The 18,896-nt window shown below is 40.1% G+C and overlaps 1 protein-coding gene across 1 annotated transcript; it reads right to left on the minus strand.

Moving 5' to 3' along the window:
* Nucleotides 1–1,547: 1,547 nt before the first annotated feature.
* Psma3 (proteasome 20S subunit alpha 3) lies at nucleotides 1,548–18,657 on the minus strand. The gene is made up of 11 exons (XM_048415494.2): nucleotides 18,499–18,657; nucleotides 15,055–15,137; nucleotides 12,441–12,564; nucleotides 11,506–11,607; nucleotides 11,351–11,424; nucleotides 10,541–10,613; nucleotides 9,418–9,483; nucleotides 6,314–6,360; nucleotides 2,661–2,728; nucleotides 2,342–2,406; nucleotides 1,548–1,705 (listed from the first exon to the last, which is right to left on the minus strand). Exons 1-11 carry the CDS (start codon nucleotides 18,517–18,519, stop codon nucleotides 1,661–1,663), a joined length of 768 nt encoding a protein of 255 aa, XP_048271451.1. The 5' UTR covers nucleotides 18,520–18,657; the 3' UTR covers nucleotides 1,548–1,660.
* Nucleotides 18,658–18,896: the final 239 nt, after the last annotated feature.

Here is an 18,896-nt window from a genome sequence, read left to right on the forward strand (position 1 = left end):
TAGTTAAGATACATGTGCTGATCTTAAAATTGATCTGATAGGGCATTTATATTGACTTATAATAAACTACTAAAATAAAGGTTCCTTTAGGACCATTTAACTGGTTATTAGGTATTCTTAGTGAATTTAAGAAGTTATATCAACAGCAGCAAAACTCATGTACCATTAGTGCTTAAAATACTTAAGAATGCACAGAACTAGACATATATTTTATATACTGATTTAGATGTAGTCAATTTCTCTGTCTGAAAGATCCAAAGCCAACCAACACTTCTGTCAAGTTGGGCTAAACATATAGATTGTAAAGTAGTAGCACTTAGAAGTCATGATGAAGATACTCTGTCATACCAGTGAAATACTTTTTAAAATTGTTTTGAGTTGATTGCATAATAAAGATGTTCAGGTAAAATAATAATATTTAATCCACGTAAGTGTTCCAAGTCCAGCAATAACACATATCTCAACTCTGTGAACCGACGTTTCTTTGGAAAGCCCAGGAGTTGAACCGGTTAGCATAAACCGGTATCCTTGGCCTGAATTCGTTCTACTCCAATTAAAGTTATGATGTCAGCATACCGACAAATACTGGTATGTGATATACAATGCACTGCTAGGAATCAGTCCCAGTGCTAATGTATGCGAGGTCTAAGCAGATCTTATTAAACATTATAGAGGACTGCATCCTGGGAGAAGTAGTTACTGGGACGATGGAACAGAAAGTGCTAATCCAAGCCAGGCAGGTGGATCTCTGTGAGTTCAAGGCCAGCCTGGTCTATAGAGCTAGTTCAGGACAGCTAGAACTACAAAGAGAAACCCTGTCTCAAGGAACAGGGAAAAAAAAAAGTATTAATCCAAATCGAAAAGTTCACTCTTTGTCACCATAAAGGAAAAAGCAAAAAATGTTTACCCTAATTACAAACTTATAAACGTACCTTTCATCTACTGGATTTTTTTATACAAAAACCACAGTAAAATATATCATTCTAGTTAAAGAGGGCTAAAGAGATGGCTCAATGGTTAAGAGGACTAAGACTTGATTCAGTTCACAGCCATCCACTGCTTCACCTCCAAGAAATCTAAAGTCCTTCTGACCTCAAGGGGCATCAGGTACTCACATGATACAATACATACACATATGCAAAAACAACACAAAATGAATCTAAAACTTTAAGACAGAGTTTCTCAGTGTACCCCTGGCTGTCCTGTAACTTGCTTCATAGACCCACCTGCCTCTCTGCCTCCCAAGTACTGGGATTAAAACTTTACCACCATGCCCAGGTAGCAGTAACAGTTAATACACACATGTACACACACACACACACACATACATACACACACACACATGTATTTTTATGTACATTGGTGTGGTGCCTGCATGTATGTCTGTGTGAGGGTATTATAAGCCCTGGAGACAAATGTGAATTGTCACGTGGGTGCTGGGAATTGTTTTTAGCCTCTGAGTGATCTGTCCAGCCCCACCACTAAGAATTTTTAATCAAACATGAATTCACATTTTAATATTAACCAAAATATCCTCAACTACCCGACAATGTTTATAAGACAAAATTTAATGAAAATTGGTCAGTGAGTATATATGCTCCATGGTGCTAGTCGTATCAAACTGTCACAGAAATGTAAAAGAGAAGAGATGAAGAAAATGTTACATATTGTCATCATCTGATTCATCTTCTTCCTTCAAAGACTCCTGTTAAATGAAAAAAAGTGTGTTTTAAGTTTTTCATCTTGCTACATCCTTCATTTTAACTACAAACTCTTTATTTATACCCAAAACTAGTACCTTAGCCGGGTGCTGGTGCAGCGCACCTTTAATCCCAGCATCTGAGAGGCAGAGGCAGGCAGATCTCAGTAATTTTGAGGCCAGCCTCCTCTACAAATGAGTCCAGGACATCAGGACTGTTACACAGAAAAACCCTGCCTTGAAAAACAAAAAACAATAACAAAACAAACAAACAAAACTACCTTAAAGTTAACCCAGTGATAAGTCTACTGTCTTTAAATGATTGAATATAAAGGCATTAAATGTCCTGGGGGGGGGGTGGATTTAGAATTTTCTTTTTGTTTATAAAGACAGGGTTTCTTTGTGTAGCCCTGGCTGACTTGGAACTGGATTTCCAGGTCAGGCTGGCCTTGAACTCAGAGATCCACTTGCCTCTGCCTCTGAGTGGTAGGAACACCACCACAACTGGCAATATTGGAATTTTCAAGCAAAGAATTGTTTTGTTTTTTTTAACTAGGACAACTCTATCCCCTCTAGAGATAACCTAAACACCTGTTAGACTTAGTTCACACATCAACTAAGTTAGCTTATGCTGTTGCTTACCTTGGCATACTTTTCTGCTTCCTCCCTTATATCTTTTGGAACAATTTCATGTCTTCCTTTCGTCACTATAAAATCAAACCATATATTAAAAATGATGACTGTGATTTGTAATGCCATTCACTCTCCCTATGTACACGTAGGTAGGATTCATGCTTTGTTGTTTCCTCCCCCAATATTCAATGTTCCCAAGTTGAGCTGACTTGAAAATAACAGTAACTCCACAATCTTGACAGCAGATGTTTCAGCGAAAACTATTTCATTAACTTGTCTTAAAGTGCAAATGAATTGTAGAACACATAAATGTCCAAATGTAACTTACATTCACCAACCCAGCTGAGTTCCAGTTCAAAAGCTTTGTCCTTCACCTCATCATGTACTATATAAATTCTACGAGAGAAAAGAAGGAATCAACACCACCATAAGTTCTATGAGCAGTGAGTACTAGCAGGACATTTCATGCTTGCGGCTATGTATAAAACGATCCACTTTCCAGTCTAGTTTAAACATTAGAAAAGAGAAATTAGGAGCTGGCAAGACAGCTTGGTGGTAAGAGCACTTGGGTTTGGTTCTCAGCACCCTCATGACACTGGCTTACAACCATCTATAACTCTCCTACTGGTATTCAACACCCTCTCAAGCTTCCTTGGGCACCACATACATACATGGGACATACAAGTAAATACTTATACACAGAAAATAAGATTTTTCTTAAAATGGCAAATACCTAGAAGTAATTATATACCTCTGTTAATCAAGTTCAGTTTATTTTGATAATGTTTTAAAGCTTCAAATAAAAAAAGACATCTCAGAAAGAAAAGAGACTCAAGTTGGAAAGGCCATCATGAACTAGGTGCTTTTTCAAGATACCCAATTTTTTTCTATTAAATACTTCAAAATCTGACCAATAATTTAAACCCCCTGTCTAAATAACTTAAATGACACTAAAACTGTTCTTATGATAGAAACACAAAAAATAAATCACATAACCAGTTACAGTAATAGTATAATCAACTGAGTATCAGCTGACAGCAATGTCTCATGCTTATAGTCCCAGGAAGCTGCCGCAGGAGGATCCTAAATTAAGCTGCTTCCTTACCGCCCACACACAGAAAAACAAAAAGTATCCAAAACAAAGCTTTCCTTTTTTCCTTACCCTTACTTTTGGAGGCCCTGGGAAAGCCTTGCTATATAATACTATAAGAGAGTACCTTGGTTACTGGATGAAAGGATGGCTTCCTGAGAGGGAAGGAATTCCTACCAACCACACAAAGTAGGAAAGGTGCCACAGGGCTGACAACAGGAACTCAGAGACTGCTTCAGTGAAGAAAACTGGATTCTAGCATATTCACAATATTTCAAGGAAATGACTTTCACTTTCTAATGTAATCTAGCTCGTAACAAAAAGAGAATGACTTGCAATGAACACTTGGCAAGAAAGATGTATGGACTAAAGGGTATATATATTTTGTGACTCACTGTGACACTACAGCTTCCTTGTCAAGTTTTCTTTTTATCTTTTAAATTTTATTTTGGGGAGGAGGTTACAAGGGCAGAGGGCTGAGACAAAGGAATGGGAAGATGAGTGGGATCGGACTGCATGATATAAAACCCCTAAAATATCAATAAAAGTTAAAAAAAACTGCTTGTTTCACAATATAAGGTGAATGAGGAGAGATGAGTCTTGGCAAGAACAGACACAGCAGAAAACATAATCCCTTTGTGAGAGTATAAGCACCATCATTTTTTATTATCATAGAACCCATATTTTTCCTTTTTTCTATTATAAAATACAAAACCTAAAAAAATACTATTGCACTAAAAACCAACACAGTAAACTTCTTCATAGAGTTTACCTGAAACGGTATCTACAAGATACTTTAATAGAAGTGCCTGCATTCTTTGATCTAAAATTAATTGGGGGGGAGGGCAGGGGTTTTTGAGACAAGGTATGTAGCCCTGTGTAGCCCTGGCTATGCTGGAACTCACTCCATAGACCAGGCTGGCCTCGAACTGAGAGATCGGCCTGCCTCTGCCTCCTGAATGAGTAGGTGTGTACCACCACAACCTGCAAATTAATAATTATCTTTTTGAATTCACAGCCCAGTGTTCTGATTTTATTACTTAGTATTTCAAAATTTGTTACACTGGACTTGCTCCATACCATAATAGAAGTCCTGTTTTCTTCAATTGTTTATAAGCTCTGTTAAAGGAACTTATAAATGCCGGGAGGTGGTGGTGCACACCTTTAATCCCAGCACTCGGGAGGCAGAGGCAGGCGGATCTCTGAGTTCGACGCCAGCCTGGTCTACAAGAGCTAGTTCCAGGACAGGCTCCAAAGCCACAGAAAAACCCTGTCTCGAAAAACCAAAAAAAAACAAAAAGCTTCTTAAATCACACATCACACTCAGAGATAACTATAAATCTACAAAAGAAAGTTAGTGAAGCTAAGTATGTGGCTCAATGTCAGAACACATATTCAGTACGTGTGAGGCCCATGTTCTAGTCCAGCAACACATATACCACAGTGATTAAGCACTGTTTTATAAAAAATATAAAAAATATTTGGTAGATTTATTTACTTTATATGTATGAATGTTTTGCCTGTGTGCGTGCATGCATGCTTTGTTATCTGTGAAGTTCAGAGAGCGCCAATCCCAGACCTTTCTAACTGGAGTTATGTATGGTCACCGAGTGCTCTTAACTGCTGAGCCATTTCTCTAGTTCCTGTAGTTCCTGTTAAGCATTCAAAAGTAGAAATTTTTAAATGTCTACTATGTCCTCTTCCTATCTTTGAATCCTACTACATATACACAAGTTCAATTTGTCACAAGCTGTTTCTCCATCCAATTTTTTACTTTAAAAATATATCAAAACATTTAATTAAAATACCTTTATTAAAAATATGAACTCCAGGGGCTGGAGAGATGATTCAGTGGTTAAGAGCACTGGCTCTTAAGAGGACCATTTCATACTTTTTGAACTTAAGCCCCACCCTGATCATAGAAACACACCTGCTAAAATAAATCAAGGCCTTGAGACTCTGTCTTTATCCCAGCTTTCAGAGCCAGCACGCAGACAGTACATGGCCAACAATTTAAATGTCTCCCACCCCCAACCTGTAAAAAGTGCCCAGGGTGGCAGGTTTTCCTGTTCCCCTTAAATTAGCTACTGTACAAGTTCTTCCTCCCGGAGACACATTGGCTGGGGACGTATCAAGGGTACGGGAATTAGAATGGGGTCTGTGGACTCTACAGCCACCCTCAACACTCCTGTACACCCCCAGGAGCCCTGAGGAGGTGGCTGGTTGGAAGATGCAACCTCAACTAAAACAAATTAAACAAGAATAGCTCGGGCAGGACAGGGAGGTGTTAAATCTCCAGGGTGGTTCCATCATGGGAGACACTGGCACACCTAAGTTGTGCGCCTGGAGTGGCCCGGCTGTTGCACTGCTTGTGCACAGATATGCCCAGACAGACACCATGAGACTGGAGGGCTGGGGGTGAGCGTTATAAGGGTGTTCCATGTCAGACACATTTGGTCAGGTAGGTGCCTCCAAGATGGAACAGCGGGGGCTCTGGCTTGTTACAAGCTTTATTTCTCTACCCCAGTCATTACTTAAACATGTAACTATCCAGGCACAAAAGCATGTGCCTTTAATATCAGCAGAGGAATAGCACGTGGAATCTCTTGATTTCTAGGGCACCCATGGCTATGTTGTGAAACTTGTTTCTAAATAAAATAAAGATAAAACTTGGATGTAGTCAGGCTAGGGGTTTATCTCAGTGGTGTAGCACATGCTTAGCACATATAAAGCTCCATGATCATTTCCCAGTATACACACTATGTATAAAAAGAACATTTTCAAACATAATAGCCTCTTAAGAATTAATGTATACAGAGATTAGGTCAAGTAAGGTTTGTTTGGTTTTTTTTTTTTTGTGAATGGCAGAAAAAAAATTCCAAACAACTTACATTTTTGCAACTTCTTTAACTACATCACGGCAAGTCATTTCTTTCATCTACAAGAAAAGCATACTAATTAATTTTGTGTTATGAGTAAGACGGGAAACGGTGATGCACACCTTTAATTGAGGCAAAGACAGACAGATCTCTGAAAATCTGAGGCCAGCCTGGTCAACGTAGCAAGTTCCAGGACACCCAGGGTACATATAGACCCGGCCTAAAACACACACACACACACACACACAAAGAAAAGAAAAAAAGAGAGAGCGAAAAGAAGAAACGTGTAAGCTATTTGCTTAACTATTTTCATAACTGGTATTTTTTACCAGTACTCTTTTTCTTTAGGCTTAAACAATAGCTTAATTCAATTAATTTCATATTGAACATATACATAGGTGGTTATGAACTGACAGGTGTTGAGAACTGATCCTCTGCAAGAGCAGTAAGTGCCTTTGACCAGTGAGCCATCTCTACAGCTCCAGGGACAACTTTTAAGATACCAAGAATTAGCCAGGCGGTGGTAGGGTACCTTTAATACCAGCACTCAAGAGGCAGCGGTAGGCAGAACTCTCTGAGTTTAAGGCCACCCTGGTCTACAAAGTGAGCTCCATGACAGCCAGGGCTGTTACACAAAGACCTGGTCCCGAAAAACAAAATACAAAGATTTAATCAAACAAGTTATTAAAGGAATTATATTCTATATATGATATTAATACTAAAATGATTTTATTTCCTTTGATTTCATGAGAAAGCATAGAGCAAAATTAGGAATAAAACAAGGTAAAGAAGCTAATTTCAGGTGATGACTCAAAATTCCTGGCATATACCACTACCCCAGGTACTTCAAGTAGCACAGCATGGCACATGTCCTTATGCAGATGAATACACGAAGTTAAACAATGTAATTTAAAAGAGGAGGGGCGGACAGATGGCTCAGCAGTTAAAAGCACTGGCTGCTCTTCCAGAGATCCTGAGTTCCAGTCTCAGCACTGCAGGGTGGCTCACAGCCATCTATAGTGGGATTTGATGCCCTCTGCTGGCATAAAGTTGTACATGCAGATAGAGTGCTACAATCATAATAGATAAAGAAATCTTTAAAGCTTTAAAAAATAAACAAATAGGGGCTTGAAAGATGGCTCAGTGGTTAAAAACACTGCCTGCTCTTCCAAAGGTCCTGAATTCAGTTCCCAACAACCACATGGTGGCTCACAACCATCTGTATTGAGATCTGGTGCCCTCTTCTGGCCTTCAGGCAGACACAATACTGTATACATAATAAATAAATAAATAAATAAATCTTTTTTAAAAAAAACAAATAAGTATAAAAAGTTGTTTAATGCTGGGCGGTGGTGGCGCACACCTTTAATCCCAGCACTCGGGAGGCAGAGGCAGGCGGATCTCTGTGAGTTTGAGGCCAGTCTGGTCTACAAGAGCTAGTTCCAGGACAGGCACCAAAAACTACAGAGAAACCCTGTCTCAAAAAAAAAAAAAAAAAAGTTGTTTAATTAGAAATCATTCATTGTTCCTTCAGTAAACAATTGGAAATCGGGAGAAAAACTGGTTGGGTATCCAGCTGAGGAGTCTGAATACTGTAAACATTAGAAGAACTGGTCAGACGGCAGCACTGGGGACACTGAGGGCCAAGGGTATAGAGGTGAACTATAGTTACAGACTTTAAAAAGTGTTAAAGTAAATCAGCTTTCATTTTTCGGATACTAAGGAAACAAAAAATTATAATACTCATCTCATAGTGATTAAAGATGTAGGAGATTTAGTTATGTTTTCTTTTAAAGAGATTCATTAATACTTTGTTTGTTTTCTGTTTAGGACCAACATCCATGTCAGGCAGCTAACCACCATGTGTTAATTCCAGCTCCAGGGGAGGTTATACTTTCCGGCCCCTGTAGGCAACTGTATTCACAAGTATTCCCATGCATATAATTAAAAGTCAAACTTCTGAAACTTCACAAAAGTAGATAATAGCCAGAATATTTTGGAAAAGCAAATTTTAAAGAAAATACTCTACACTAATAAACATCTGGTTCATGGTTCGCAAAAGAAGGGTAGATTTGCTCTGAGGTGAGAACTCAGTGTGGCCCAGGCTGGCCTGTTTGCAGCACCCCTCTCAACAAGCCTCTGAATCTCAGGGCTACAGCTGCACCACTATGCCACATGTAACTTTTATCTTTCTTTAGGTGCAAGGTAGGGAAAAGCACTTGAGCAGACACCAAGATTTTTATTTAAAGATTTATTGATTTACTATGTATACAGTGTTTTGTCTGTATGGATGATGGTGAACCACCATGTGAGTATTGGGAATTGAACTCAGAACCTCTGAGAGAGCAGTCAGTGCTTTTAATCGCTGAGCCATCTCTCCAACCCCAATGTTTTGTTTTTATTTTTTTGTTTGTTTGGTTTTTTTATTTTTGTTTTTCAAGACAGAGTTTCTCTATGTAGCCCTGGCTATCCTGGAACTCAGTCTGTAGACCAGGCTCACCTTGTCGAACTCAAGAGATTCACTTGCCTCTGCCTCCTGAGTGCTGCACCACCACTGCCTGACTTGACACTAAGATTTTTAAGAGAAGGGCTGTGTCCAAAGACAAGGCGTAAGAGGAAAACCAAAACATCTTCTTTTATTGCAGTTGACATAAGAATGGACTTCGAGAATTTTTGTAGCAGTATGTAAAATTGTTTTGGGAGCTGGAAAGATGGTTCAAAGGTTAAGAGCACTTGATGCTCTTGCAGAGAATGTTCCAAACATCTAAAGGGTGGCTTACAACCATCACCAACTCCAGTTCCATGGAACCTGAAACCTTCTTCAGGTCTCCTTGGATACTAGACGCACATGCAAAATACAGACATGCACACAGGCAAAACCTACTTACACAAAAAGTAAATCTTTAAAAAGTTGTTTTGTAATTCTTTTCTCCCTGAGTCTTAACAGAAGCAGTCAAAATCATGCAAGGATACATGATATAAGTCAATAGATAATATTACCAGGTTTCTTATTTAACCTGTTCACTTCACAATGTCTAAACATCAGACCCCATGATTGTTAGACTAAAAGGTTTGTAAATCTCATATAGAGAAACTCAGCATTCAATATACTTTACCTGAAGCTTCTCTATTTCTGTCTTTGCAGCTTGTCTGGCTTTGCCAATGGCACAGCCCCAATAGCCCTATATAAAAGGAGGGAAAAAAGAAAGTCAGTTAGTATACATTATTTGATATCATTAATAGTTACTATTTAGACTTTTATTTGCTGGTTGCGGTGGTGCACACCTTTAATTCCAGCACTTGAGTCACAGAGGCAGGTGGATCTCTGTGACTTGGAGACCAGCCAAAACTACATGGTAAGGCCCTTGTCTCAAAAAGGAACAAGTTAAAGAAATAGCTGAATACATTTACATGAATGTCAAGAAACTTTAAATATCAAACCTAATTCTAGAAGGATCTAGGTTGGGGCTGGAGAGGTGACTCAGTGTTTTAGAGCACTTGCTGCTCTTGCAGAGGACCCATGTTCAATTTAGAGCACCCACATGATTGTTTACAAACATGCCCTCTTCTGATCTTTGCAGGTACCAAGCACACACAAGATACACATATATTCAGACAAAACACACACAAAAATAAAACCAATAACTCTATTTAAAAATTTAGGTTGGTCCCCACCCCTGTGCTAGATTTCCAACCCAAAGCCTTGCTGCACATGCCAGGTAACTACCACTGAGTGGTACATTTGGCCCTATATTCAGCATTAAGACATAATACAATAATGAAACAATCACATACATACTCAAAATACTGTTTACTAGGTAGTTCTGTAAAGAACAGCCTGAAAGCCAGAAATAAGTTTTCTCTACTACATAGCAATGTGGTCATTTATATAAAAAAAACTACTTTCCTTAAATGAGTTTTGGGTATTTACTCTTAAAATACTGTGAACTGAAGCCAAGGTCTCACGTGGCAGGCAAGCATTCAACCGTTATGCTATACGCAGGTGTTTCTTTTACTTTTGTCTTCAGTAAGCTGTCAAGATCTTTTTGGATGTCTCAGATTGGCCTTCATCATGTAATTATCCTGCCTCACCTCCCCAAGTAGCTGGGACTACTGGCTTCCATCACTATGTCCAGCTTTAACTAAGTTTAATAAATTTTATATAACACAAATGAGATAAATGATAATGCAATGTCATTTAACTGCAATAGAATTTTAAATAATTAAAAGTTTACTCACATATGAAACTCCTGATGGATCAATCATATAGAGTTGTGGACCATCATTCACACTGTAAGACCCTAACATGAAACTGCATGAAAACAAAGAGTTTACAACATGGTTTTCAATCACTGCATGTAAAAACTATTAGATATTCTCTGATAAGCTCCTAAGAAACAGATAACTTATAGTTTGTCTTTGATAAGACAGCTTTAATTAAAAACAAGTATTAAACTACAGTATTCAACATCCATGTGACTTATTTAGTCAACCTTTCTTACGTAGTTTTTTATTCTGCAATGTCAGAAATGTAGCAAAAGGAGTAAGAACAGAAAATGAGAAAGTAACTAAAGGGCCTGATGCACATTAAAAGGCTACGGGAGCAATTTGTGGTGAAAGGCATCCTTTATTTTATCCCCAGTATTCCTCTAGTCATTTTTCTGCAATGGTCAGAAATAGCTCAGTATTTTTATATGCTCAACAACTTAAAATTAGATTGGTAAATGATCATGAATTTTCTGAAACTGTATTTCCTTTGGAGAAATTAGCTTCATGTTAGTTAGCCTATCACATCACATGTAACATCATAAGAGCCAACCATTCCAATCTGTGTCTAAGAGGCTAATCTGGGGCACTGAAGAGGTGTCTCAGGTTTTGTTGCATAAGCATGATGCCCTGAGTTTGGATCCCCAGCATCTATAGAAAAGAATGTAGTGATGCATGTCTGTAACCGCAGCACATGGTGGAACAGGTATTAATAAAAGGCTAATTTGTGAAAAAAATAATTACTGTAGAAATATAACTCAAAGGTCTCACAAAATTTCATACCTGCAGCCAAAAGGTCTAACAGCACTGTAGAGTGTATAAGCGTGTACGTACATGGCCACTCTGTCTGCAAGATGCTGTAATTATGGAGGGGAAAAGACCTTATTAATATATCTTCATTACTATTCAAAAGGTTCCTCAACATATTATCAACTTACTTTTAGAGGAATGTTATAGCCAAAGTTAGATCTAAAGTTGGAGGCCTCTTCTCTTGCTATGTCTGCTAAGGAACGAGCATCTGCCAGCAGACCAGCGACTGCCTGGGGGATAAAGAACCAATTTAACAGACATTTCAGCAGCAAACCAATTAACTACTACCTTTCCTTGAAGGTCTTTAAAAGGCATCTGATGCTTCACTGTAAGACTATAGCTAATTCATGGCTGAACTGCCCAATGTCCAGAAGTGACACTTCTGTCAGAGTTCACTCCCCAATCACTACCTTGGTGTAAAGAATAAGAAGAGCAGTGGCGCAGCCTTCAATCCCAGCACTCAGGAGGCAGAGACAGGCGGAGCTCTGTGAGTTCAAGGTTATGGAATGAAGCCGGGTGTCTACATATGACTTCAGTGCATGCCTGTAGTGTATTTATAGCTTGGCTTACTTTCAGACAGTTCAGCTATCAAGCTGCATAAACTTAGAGATGTCCAAGGAGCTATTAATGTACTTCTCCTTTCACTTTACATCATTTCCTATTCCTATACCTTACTATAAAGTATTCTCATAACATTTAGTGATAATCCCCATGATGGATACAAAGTTTAACATTCTTCTCCAATATTTATACACCTGGTGATCTATGCTTAACATAAAATGGTGATCTCATTTCTGTATACTCCAAATCATTTGCTCATCCTTAAGGCAACTTGAGTCTTCTTATCACCAGTAAGGTTATGAAATTGTTTTTTGTTTTTTTTTTTTAGACATTGAATGATCAAAGCCCAATAAAAAAAAAATTATTGTTGTGGCTGCTCAATCATATATTACTGTCTTAATATAAAAAAAAGAATAAATTCTTAAAAACAGACTGTAATGTATTTTGGTTATATCAAAAGAAATCAGAAAACCAGGATGAACATTTTAAAGTGTGATCTTACCATTCCAACATGTCGGTCAACATTAAAAAGTCGTTTATTGGAGCCTTCTTCATAAAGTTTAGAAAGGACTAATTTTTCTACCCCGAACACAACACCATCTTTACATCTGATCCCAATAGCTGTACTGAAAAAAGAAGAATTTTTTTCTTAGCTGAAGTAGAAGAAACTGAACTTATATATAAAATAAATAAATAAGAAGAAAATCAATGGGTTGGATACAGTTCAGTTGACAGAGCGGTGGCCTAGCTTATGAAAGCCCTAGGTTCAATCCCCAGCGTCATATTTCAAACAAACAAACAAGGTGTATGCATATTGGTAATCCCAGTACTTAGGAGGTGGAGGCAAGAGGATCAAAAGATCAAGGTTATGTTTTTATTTATGGCAAGTTCATATATATATACTCCTAGAGAGTTAGAGGTCAACCTAGACTACATGAGACTTTGTCTCAGAGCTGGAGATGACACCCTAATTGTTAGAGAGTTTGTCTGGCAGGAATGAAGCCTTGGTTCAATCCCCAGCCAAGCGCAATGGTGCACACCTGCACATCCAAGCACAGTAGACAGAGGGTCAGAAGTTCAAGATCATTCTCTACTACACAATGAGTTGAAGGACAGCCTAAGAGACAAAGGACGCTATCCTAACAATACACAAATAAAATGCAATGTATAAAACACGGGAAATACTTTTAAACATATTTTTTATTTACCTTAACAGCACTTTATTAAATTCATTTATTTTCTGTGTGTGTGTGCATGTGTGTGCTCTCACATTCATATGTACGGAGGTCAGAGGACAACCAAGGGAGTGCTTTCATTCCACCATGTGGATCTCAGGGATAAAATTCAGGGCTGGTGGCAGGTGCCTTTATTCACAGGTGGAGTCATCTTATTGCCCACTTGAAAATATTTAATAACACCAGGCGGTGGTGGCGTTCACCTTTAATACTAGCACTTGGGAGGCAAAGGCAGGTTGATCTTTCATAGCTAGGCTCTTTAAGGAGACTAGAAAGAGATTAAAGTATCATCTTGTCTTTTCATATAACCATCTAAGAGCATACTATCTTTATTATTTTTCTAAATTATGCTTATGCTTGCGGGGGGGATGAGAAAGACACACATGCGCATGCACACATGCAGAAGCCTGTGCAGACCAGAGGTGTCAGATCCCAATGAGCTGGAGTTATAGGTACTGGGAACCAAACTCAGGTCCTCAACAGTCTTAACTGCTGAGCCATCTCTCCAGCCCCAAGAGAATACTTCATAAACCAGTTATAATCACAACATATGTATTTCTAGTGTAGTGGTTTTAGGCACCTACTTGTATGCTTCTAATTAGTTATTTTGGTATTTCCTAAATTTAACAGGTACTCATAGTGGCAAAGTACTTTCCTATTATACATCCCAACACAAGAAAAACTAAATCATCCTCGAGACACAATACAATCTTAAAATTATTAGCTTTAATATTTCCTACCTGTTTAAACAGCAAACCCGTTTATGGGGTGCTGGAGGTCGGATCTGGGGCTTCATGCATACTACACAAGCACTTCAACTGAATCACACACTCAAGCTTCTTTTTCTTTTTCCTGAACATTTCTTTAAAAGATTCTGACTTATAACGTATGTGCACATTTGTTAGTATTTGTGCACTAAAAAAACAAAAAAGCAAACAAACAAAAGATCTCAGCTGGGCATTGGTGATGGACGCCTTTAATCCCAGCACTCAGGAAGCAGAGGCAGGTGGATCTCTGTGAGTTGGAGGCCAGCCTGGTCTACAAGAGCTAGTTCCAGGACTCCAAAGCTACAGAGAAGCCCTATCTTGGGGAAAAAAGTATAATAAAAATTTTGCCAGGCATGACGGCATAAACCTTTAAACCCAGTAGTTGGAAGGCAGAGGCAGATGAAACTCCTTATGTTACCCTGACATACAAAGAGTTCCAGACAAGCCAGCACTACACAGTGAGACTATTTTTAAAAAACATAGGGGCTGGAGAACTGGTTCTGCAGTTAAGAACATTGGCTTCTCTTCCAGAAGACCAAGGTTCAGTTCCCAGTACTCACCTAGCGGCTCACAATTGCCTGTAACTCCAGTTCCAAGATCCTCAACACAGACATACATGCAGTCAATACACCAATGTACATGGAATAAAAATGTTTAAAAAAAATTCAAAAAATAAAATGAAAAAGCTAACAAAATGGATCAGTGGATAAAAATGTACCACACAAACCACTTGTTTGAACCCTGGAACCCAAGTAAAGGTAGAGGATCTATTACAGGAAAGAACTCTGGAGAGGATGATAAATTGAGATTATGACAGACGTGGTGACATACGCCTTTAAATCTCTAGCACTCGGGAGGCGGAGGCTGTCGGATCTCTTTGAGTTCGAGGCCAACCTGGTGTACAAAGTGAATTCCAGGACAGCGAGGGCTGTTACACAGAGAAACCCTCTTCCTAAAAACAAAAATAATTAAATTAAAATAAAAACAAAAGTAGAGACTACTTCAGAGTATGATATTTGCCCATGCTAAAGCAATATACAAAGTCTAATTACCAAAACATACAAAAGATAATTCCTGGGTAAAACACTGACTTTAGTAAGGCGGTGCTTCTTACCTACTGTTTTCCACGGCCTTCATAGCATACTCAACTTGAAAGACTCTTCCATCGGGAGAGAAGGTAGAAGCTGACAGGTCATACTAACAACAAAGAGAGCAACAGTAAGTTTACAGGACATATCCTTGCCAACAAAGCCATACAATTTTTCTAAATAGCTCAAACACCAGGACTGTGTCATATCCTAATGGAGATTGCTTTGAAAAGAAGTATGTTCAGCTGTTGCTCAGGGGAAACTACACACCTTAGATTTCTCCTACTGAAGTGATGGGTCCAAGGAACGAGAAAGATGGCTCAGCTGTTGCATTAGGTGCACCTGTTGCTGTTGCAGGTTTCCAGAACTGACACAGCTGTTTAGAACCACCTGGAATGGCTCCAGGGGATCCAAAGCCCTCTTCTAACCTTCATTGGGCATGTACACATACATATATACATGCAAACAAAACACTCATACACATAAAATATCTTTTAAAAAGTTTAAATAATGGATGCAAATTTTAAGAAGGTCAAAACTTTTTCACACAAGATTCTTTATTAAAGTATTACTGCTGGATGTGGTGGCTCACGCCTTTAATTACAGCACTCAGGAGGCAGAAGCAATACAGTTAGGGCTATTAGAGACCCTGTCTCAAAAAAAAAAAAGACAAACAAGCAAACAAAACAGTATTGTATGGTATAAGCAACACTGAAGTCAGGTCCTTTACAACTGTACCTGAGCCAGGAGCCAAGGAAAGGCCCTGGTTAAAAAAAAATTATTTAGCATTCATCAACATTTAACGAGCATCTACTGCATTGAGTCACTACATGGGACTATAAGACCATCACCCATAAAGTCCTTTTACATTCAAATTAGAGGAATAACAAATCTAGGTGGATCAATGCATTACAAGTTTGATCAAAGTTGGAAAAAAGAAAGATGAAAATAAAATGGAAGGGACATTAGGAATTACCACAGGCTGCCTCTTCAAGGAAAGCCTTGCTAGGACAGTCAGACCTCTAGCCTTAAGGGAGGGATGAGCCTAGTCCAAGCCAAGGACTAGGTGTCTTGTAAGTGGGGGAGGAACAAGCAATGGTGAGAAGATACAAAACATGCTGGAGAGCCAAGCCAGTTAGGGGAGGCAGTGTACATTTTACTCTTGATGCAAAGAGGTGCTGACCTGAGGAGGTGGAATGGCCTATTCAATAACAAAAGTTGTTTGTTTTACATTCACCTATAGTACATGTGCCATGGTGCACATCGAGAGGTCAGGGAACAACATCCCAGAGTCAGTTTTCTCGTCCTACCATGTGGACCCTGAGAATCGAACTCAGCATTTTAGGGATTGAACTCTGGTGTTAAATATCTTTACCCAATGAGGCATTTCACAGGCCCAAATTCTAAGCATTTATCTCCCTGGCTGGAGAGACACTCAGCAGTTAAGAACACCTGCTGCTCTCCCAAAGGACTTGGCTCAATTCTCAGCACCCACACACTGGCTCACAACCGTCTGTAGCTTCAGTTCCACAGGACCTGACACCCTCTTCTGGTGTAAAACAGACAACAGGCACACATGTGATGCAACATACATACAAATAAAACTAAATTTAAAAAAAAAAAAACACTCTGGTTTTGGGTTGAAACAAATTTAGAGGCAAGGTAACAAATGTAGTGTGGAGCTCAGATATTGCAAACAATAGTGGCTTTGACATCACCAGAAAGGAGGAAACCTTTTGAGGACACAAACATAAAAACAAAAATACTTGTCGAGCTTGGGATGGAACTCATCGAGCATGTACTAGGTCTGGGTTCAATCCCTAGGCATGTAAGTACACATATGGGAACACACACGGGGAACTTAACAATAACGTTCAGTGTAAAATAAAAAATCAATTAAAGACAAATGCCAAATTTTGTTTTTCATTTGATCATGAGAATGGACCATTCACTGAGCTGAAGACTACAGGAGACTGTCCAACTAGAGAATTCACAATTCTACCTTAAAAACGATTTCCTGCTTCATGTCTAAATGAGGATGGTGATCAGCACGTGAGGCTGACACAGGAGGACACAGAGCTCTAGGTAGGCCCAGGCTTCATAGTGCGGGTCTGTCTCAAATCCCTCCCACAATAATTTTTTAAAAACTCGAATATGGTTAGAATTTGGAACTCAGTGGCTTGTTTCTTGAAGCCCTGGGCATCAATAAGGGTTTAAAAAAAAATCAAATGGACAGAAATGATCAACAAATATGGTATTTACAACCCTTGGGAGATGTGACGCCAGGAAACAAGCCTTCAACAGTGAAATTTCCTAAGCCTCAGGGTTATAAGTTTCATACTAAAATACTCCCATGGTTATATCGGTTGACTACTGATGGAAAATAATGACTGCAAAGCGAATCTGCTGTGAGATATATTACTGAACACTAATTCCAAAAAAAAATAGTACATGACTAGTTACTTCGTAACAATTAAATCATTCCAAACACCAGTAAGTGATTTAATTATGAGCATCAAAATCTGTGAGGTTTTTTTTTTCTTTGTTTTTGTTTGTTTTGAGACTGGGTCTCTTGACATTGTCCTGCTGTCCAGGAACTCATTATGTAAACAAGGTTGACCTAAAACTCAGAGATCCTACTGACTCTGCCTCCCAAGAGCTGGGATTAAAGCTGTGCCCCACACCAGGCAAGCTTCAGAATCTTGGAGGAAACCAAGATAATCAAGAAATCTATTATTCATAACCTCTACTGCATATAATCAATAGATACTCGTTAAGTAATTTATACATGGGGACAAAGTTAAGAGAGTAAATCTTTCACACGGGGTGTATTTAGCCCCAACAAATTAAGAAGTCCAACCTGCAAATCCTCAATGCCTTTTACAAAAATCTGAGGCACTGATGTCCCTAGATAACCCCTGCCTAAAATACTTTGTTCCGGAAAAGCAGAACAGAGGAGGAAGGCGAAGAACTCAGGAGCTAGAGCCTTCTTCGAGGTTGTCACGACAGGTTTCCAGGGACAGTCTGTGCAGGGACGGGAAGCCAGCGGAGGCCCGTGAGTCAGCAGCACCGCGGCACCGGCGAGCCCCACGACGCGCTCGAGGCTCCACCCGGGGCACTGCCTGCAGCAGGGGCTCGCGGGGTGGGGGGGGACTCTCGAGGGTCTACCCCGGGCCCGAACGCTCGCACAAGGGCTCTAGGGCGGGCCCTAGGGCCGGCCGCTCGAGTGTGCACTTTCGGTTTCCTCCAGCAGCGGAAGAAAGTGACTCAGCAACCCCCGTGGTGGCTGCGCGGGGGTGGCCACACCGGGCCCGAAACGCCGCGCAGGAGCCGGGGTCACCGAGACGAGGGCCCGGGGACGCGACACAGCCGCGGGTCCCCAGGACTCGGGAGGCGCCCGGGGCGCAGCGAGTCGCCGCCCAGCACTCCCTTCAACGCCGAGCCGGGGAAGGCGGCGCAGAGACACTCACCCCGGTCCCAATGGAGCTCATGGTGCCGACCCCGGAGGCCGCGCAGCGATCCCAGGCCTGAAGTGCAGCTTCGACACGGCTCCCTGTGCAGGCCAGTAACAGGCTCGCCCATTGGCTGCGCTCTCCACCAATGGCCTTTCGCTTTGAGGATCGTTCCGCGAGCTGCGTAGAGGATTGCAGGTAAAGGAGAAGGCGAGCAGGAGGCTCGCGCGTGCGCAGAAGCCAGAGAGGCGGCTCCTTGGAGAAGCTGGTAATACTGTAACTGTAATTGTTACTGGAAGCGTAAAGGTCAGAGCCTGGTCCCTAATAGTCCCAAGGCTTGCGCACCTGTCCTCAGGAGCCCAGTTACACAGACAAGAGTACCTCAAAGCCGGAGTAGGAGATATATTCAAACGTGG

The sequence above is a fragment of the Myodes glareolus genome, chromosome 11, assembly GCF_982192425.1.
Source record: "Myodes glareolus chromosome 11, mMyoGla1.1, whole genome shotgun sequence".
In the NCBI taxonomy this organism is placed as follows: domain Eukaryota; kingdom Metazoa; phylum Chordata; class Mammalia; order Rodentia; family Cricetidae; genus Myodes; species Myodes glareolus.

What these genes read in the sequence shown, in the direction of transcription:
- Psma3 (XM_048415494.2), bottom strand. Translation starts at nt 18,519, where the DNA reads ATGAGCTCCATTGGGACCGGG. An exon ending in TTGACCGACATGTTGGAATG is followed by an intron (nt 11,608 to 12,440) that starts GTAAGATCACAC and finishes TTTATCCCCCAG; the next exon opens with GCAGTCGCTGGTCTGCTGGC. An exon ending in AAGCAGAAAAGTATGCCAAG is followed by an intron (nt 1,706 to 2,341) that starts GTAAGCAACAGC and finishes TTCATTTAACAG; the next exon opens with GAGTCTTTGAAGGAAGAAGA.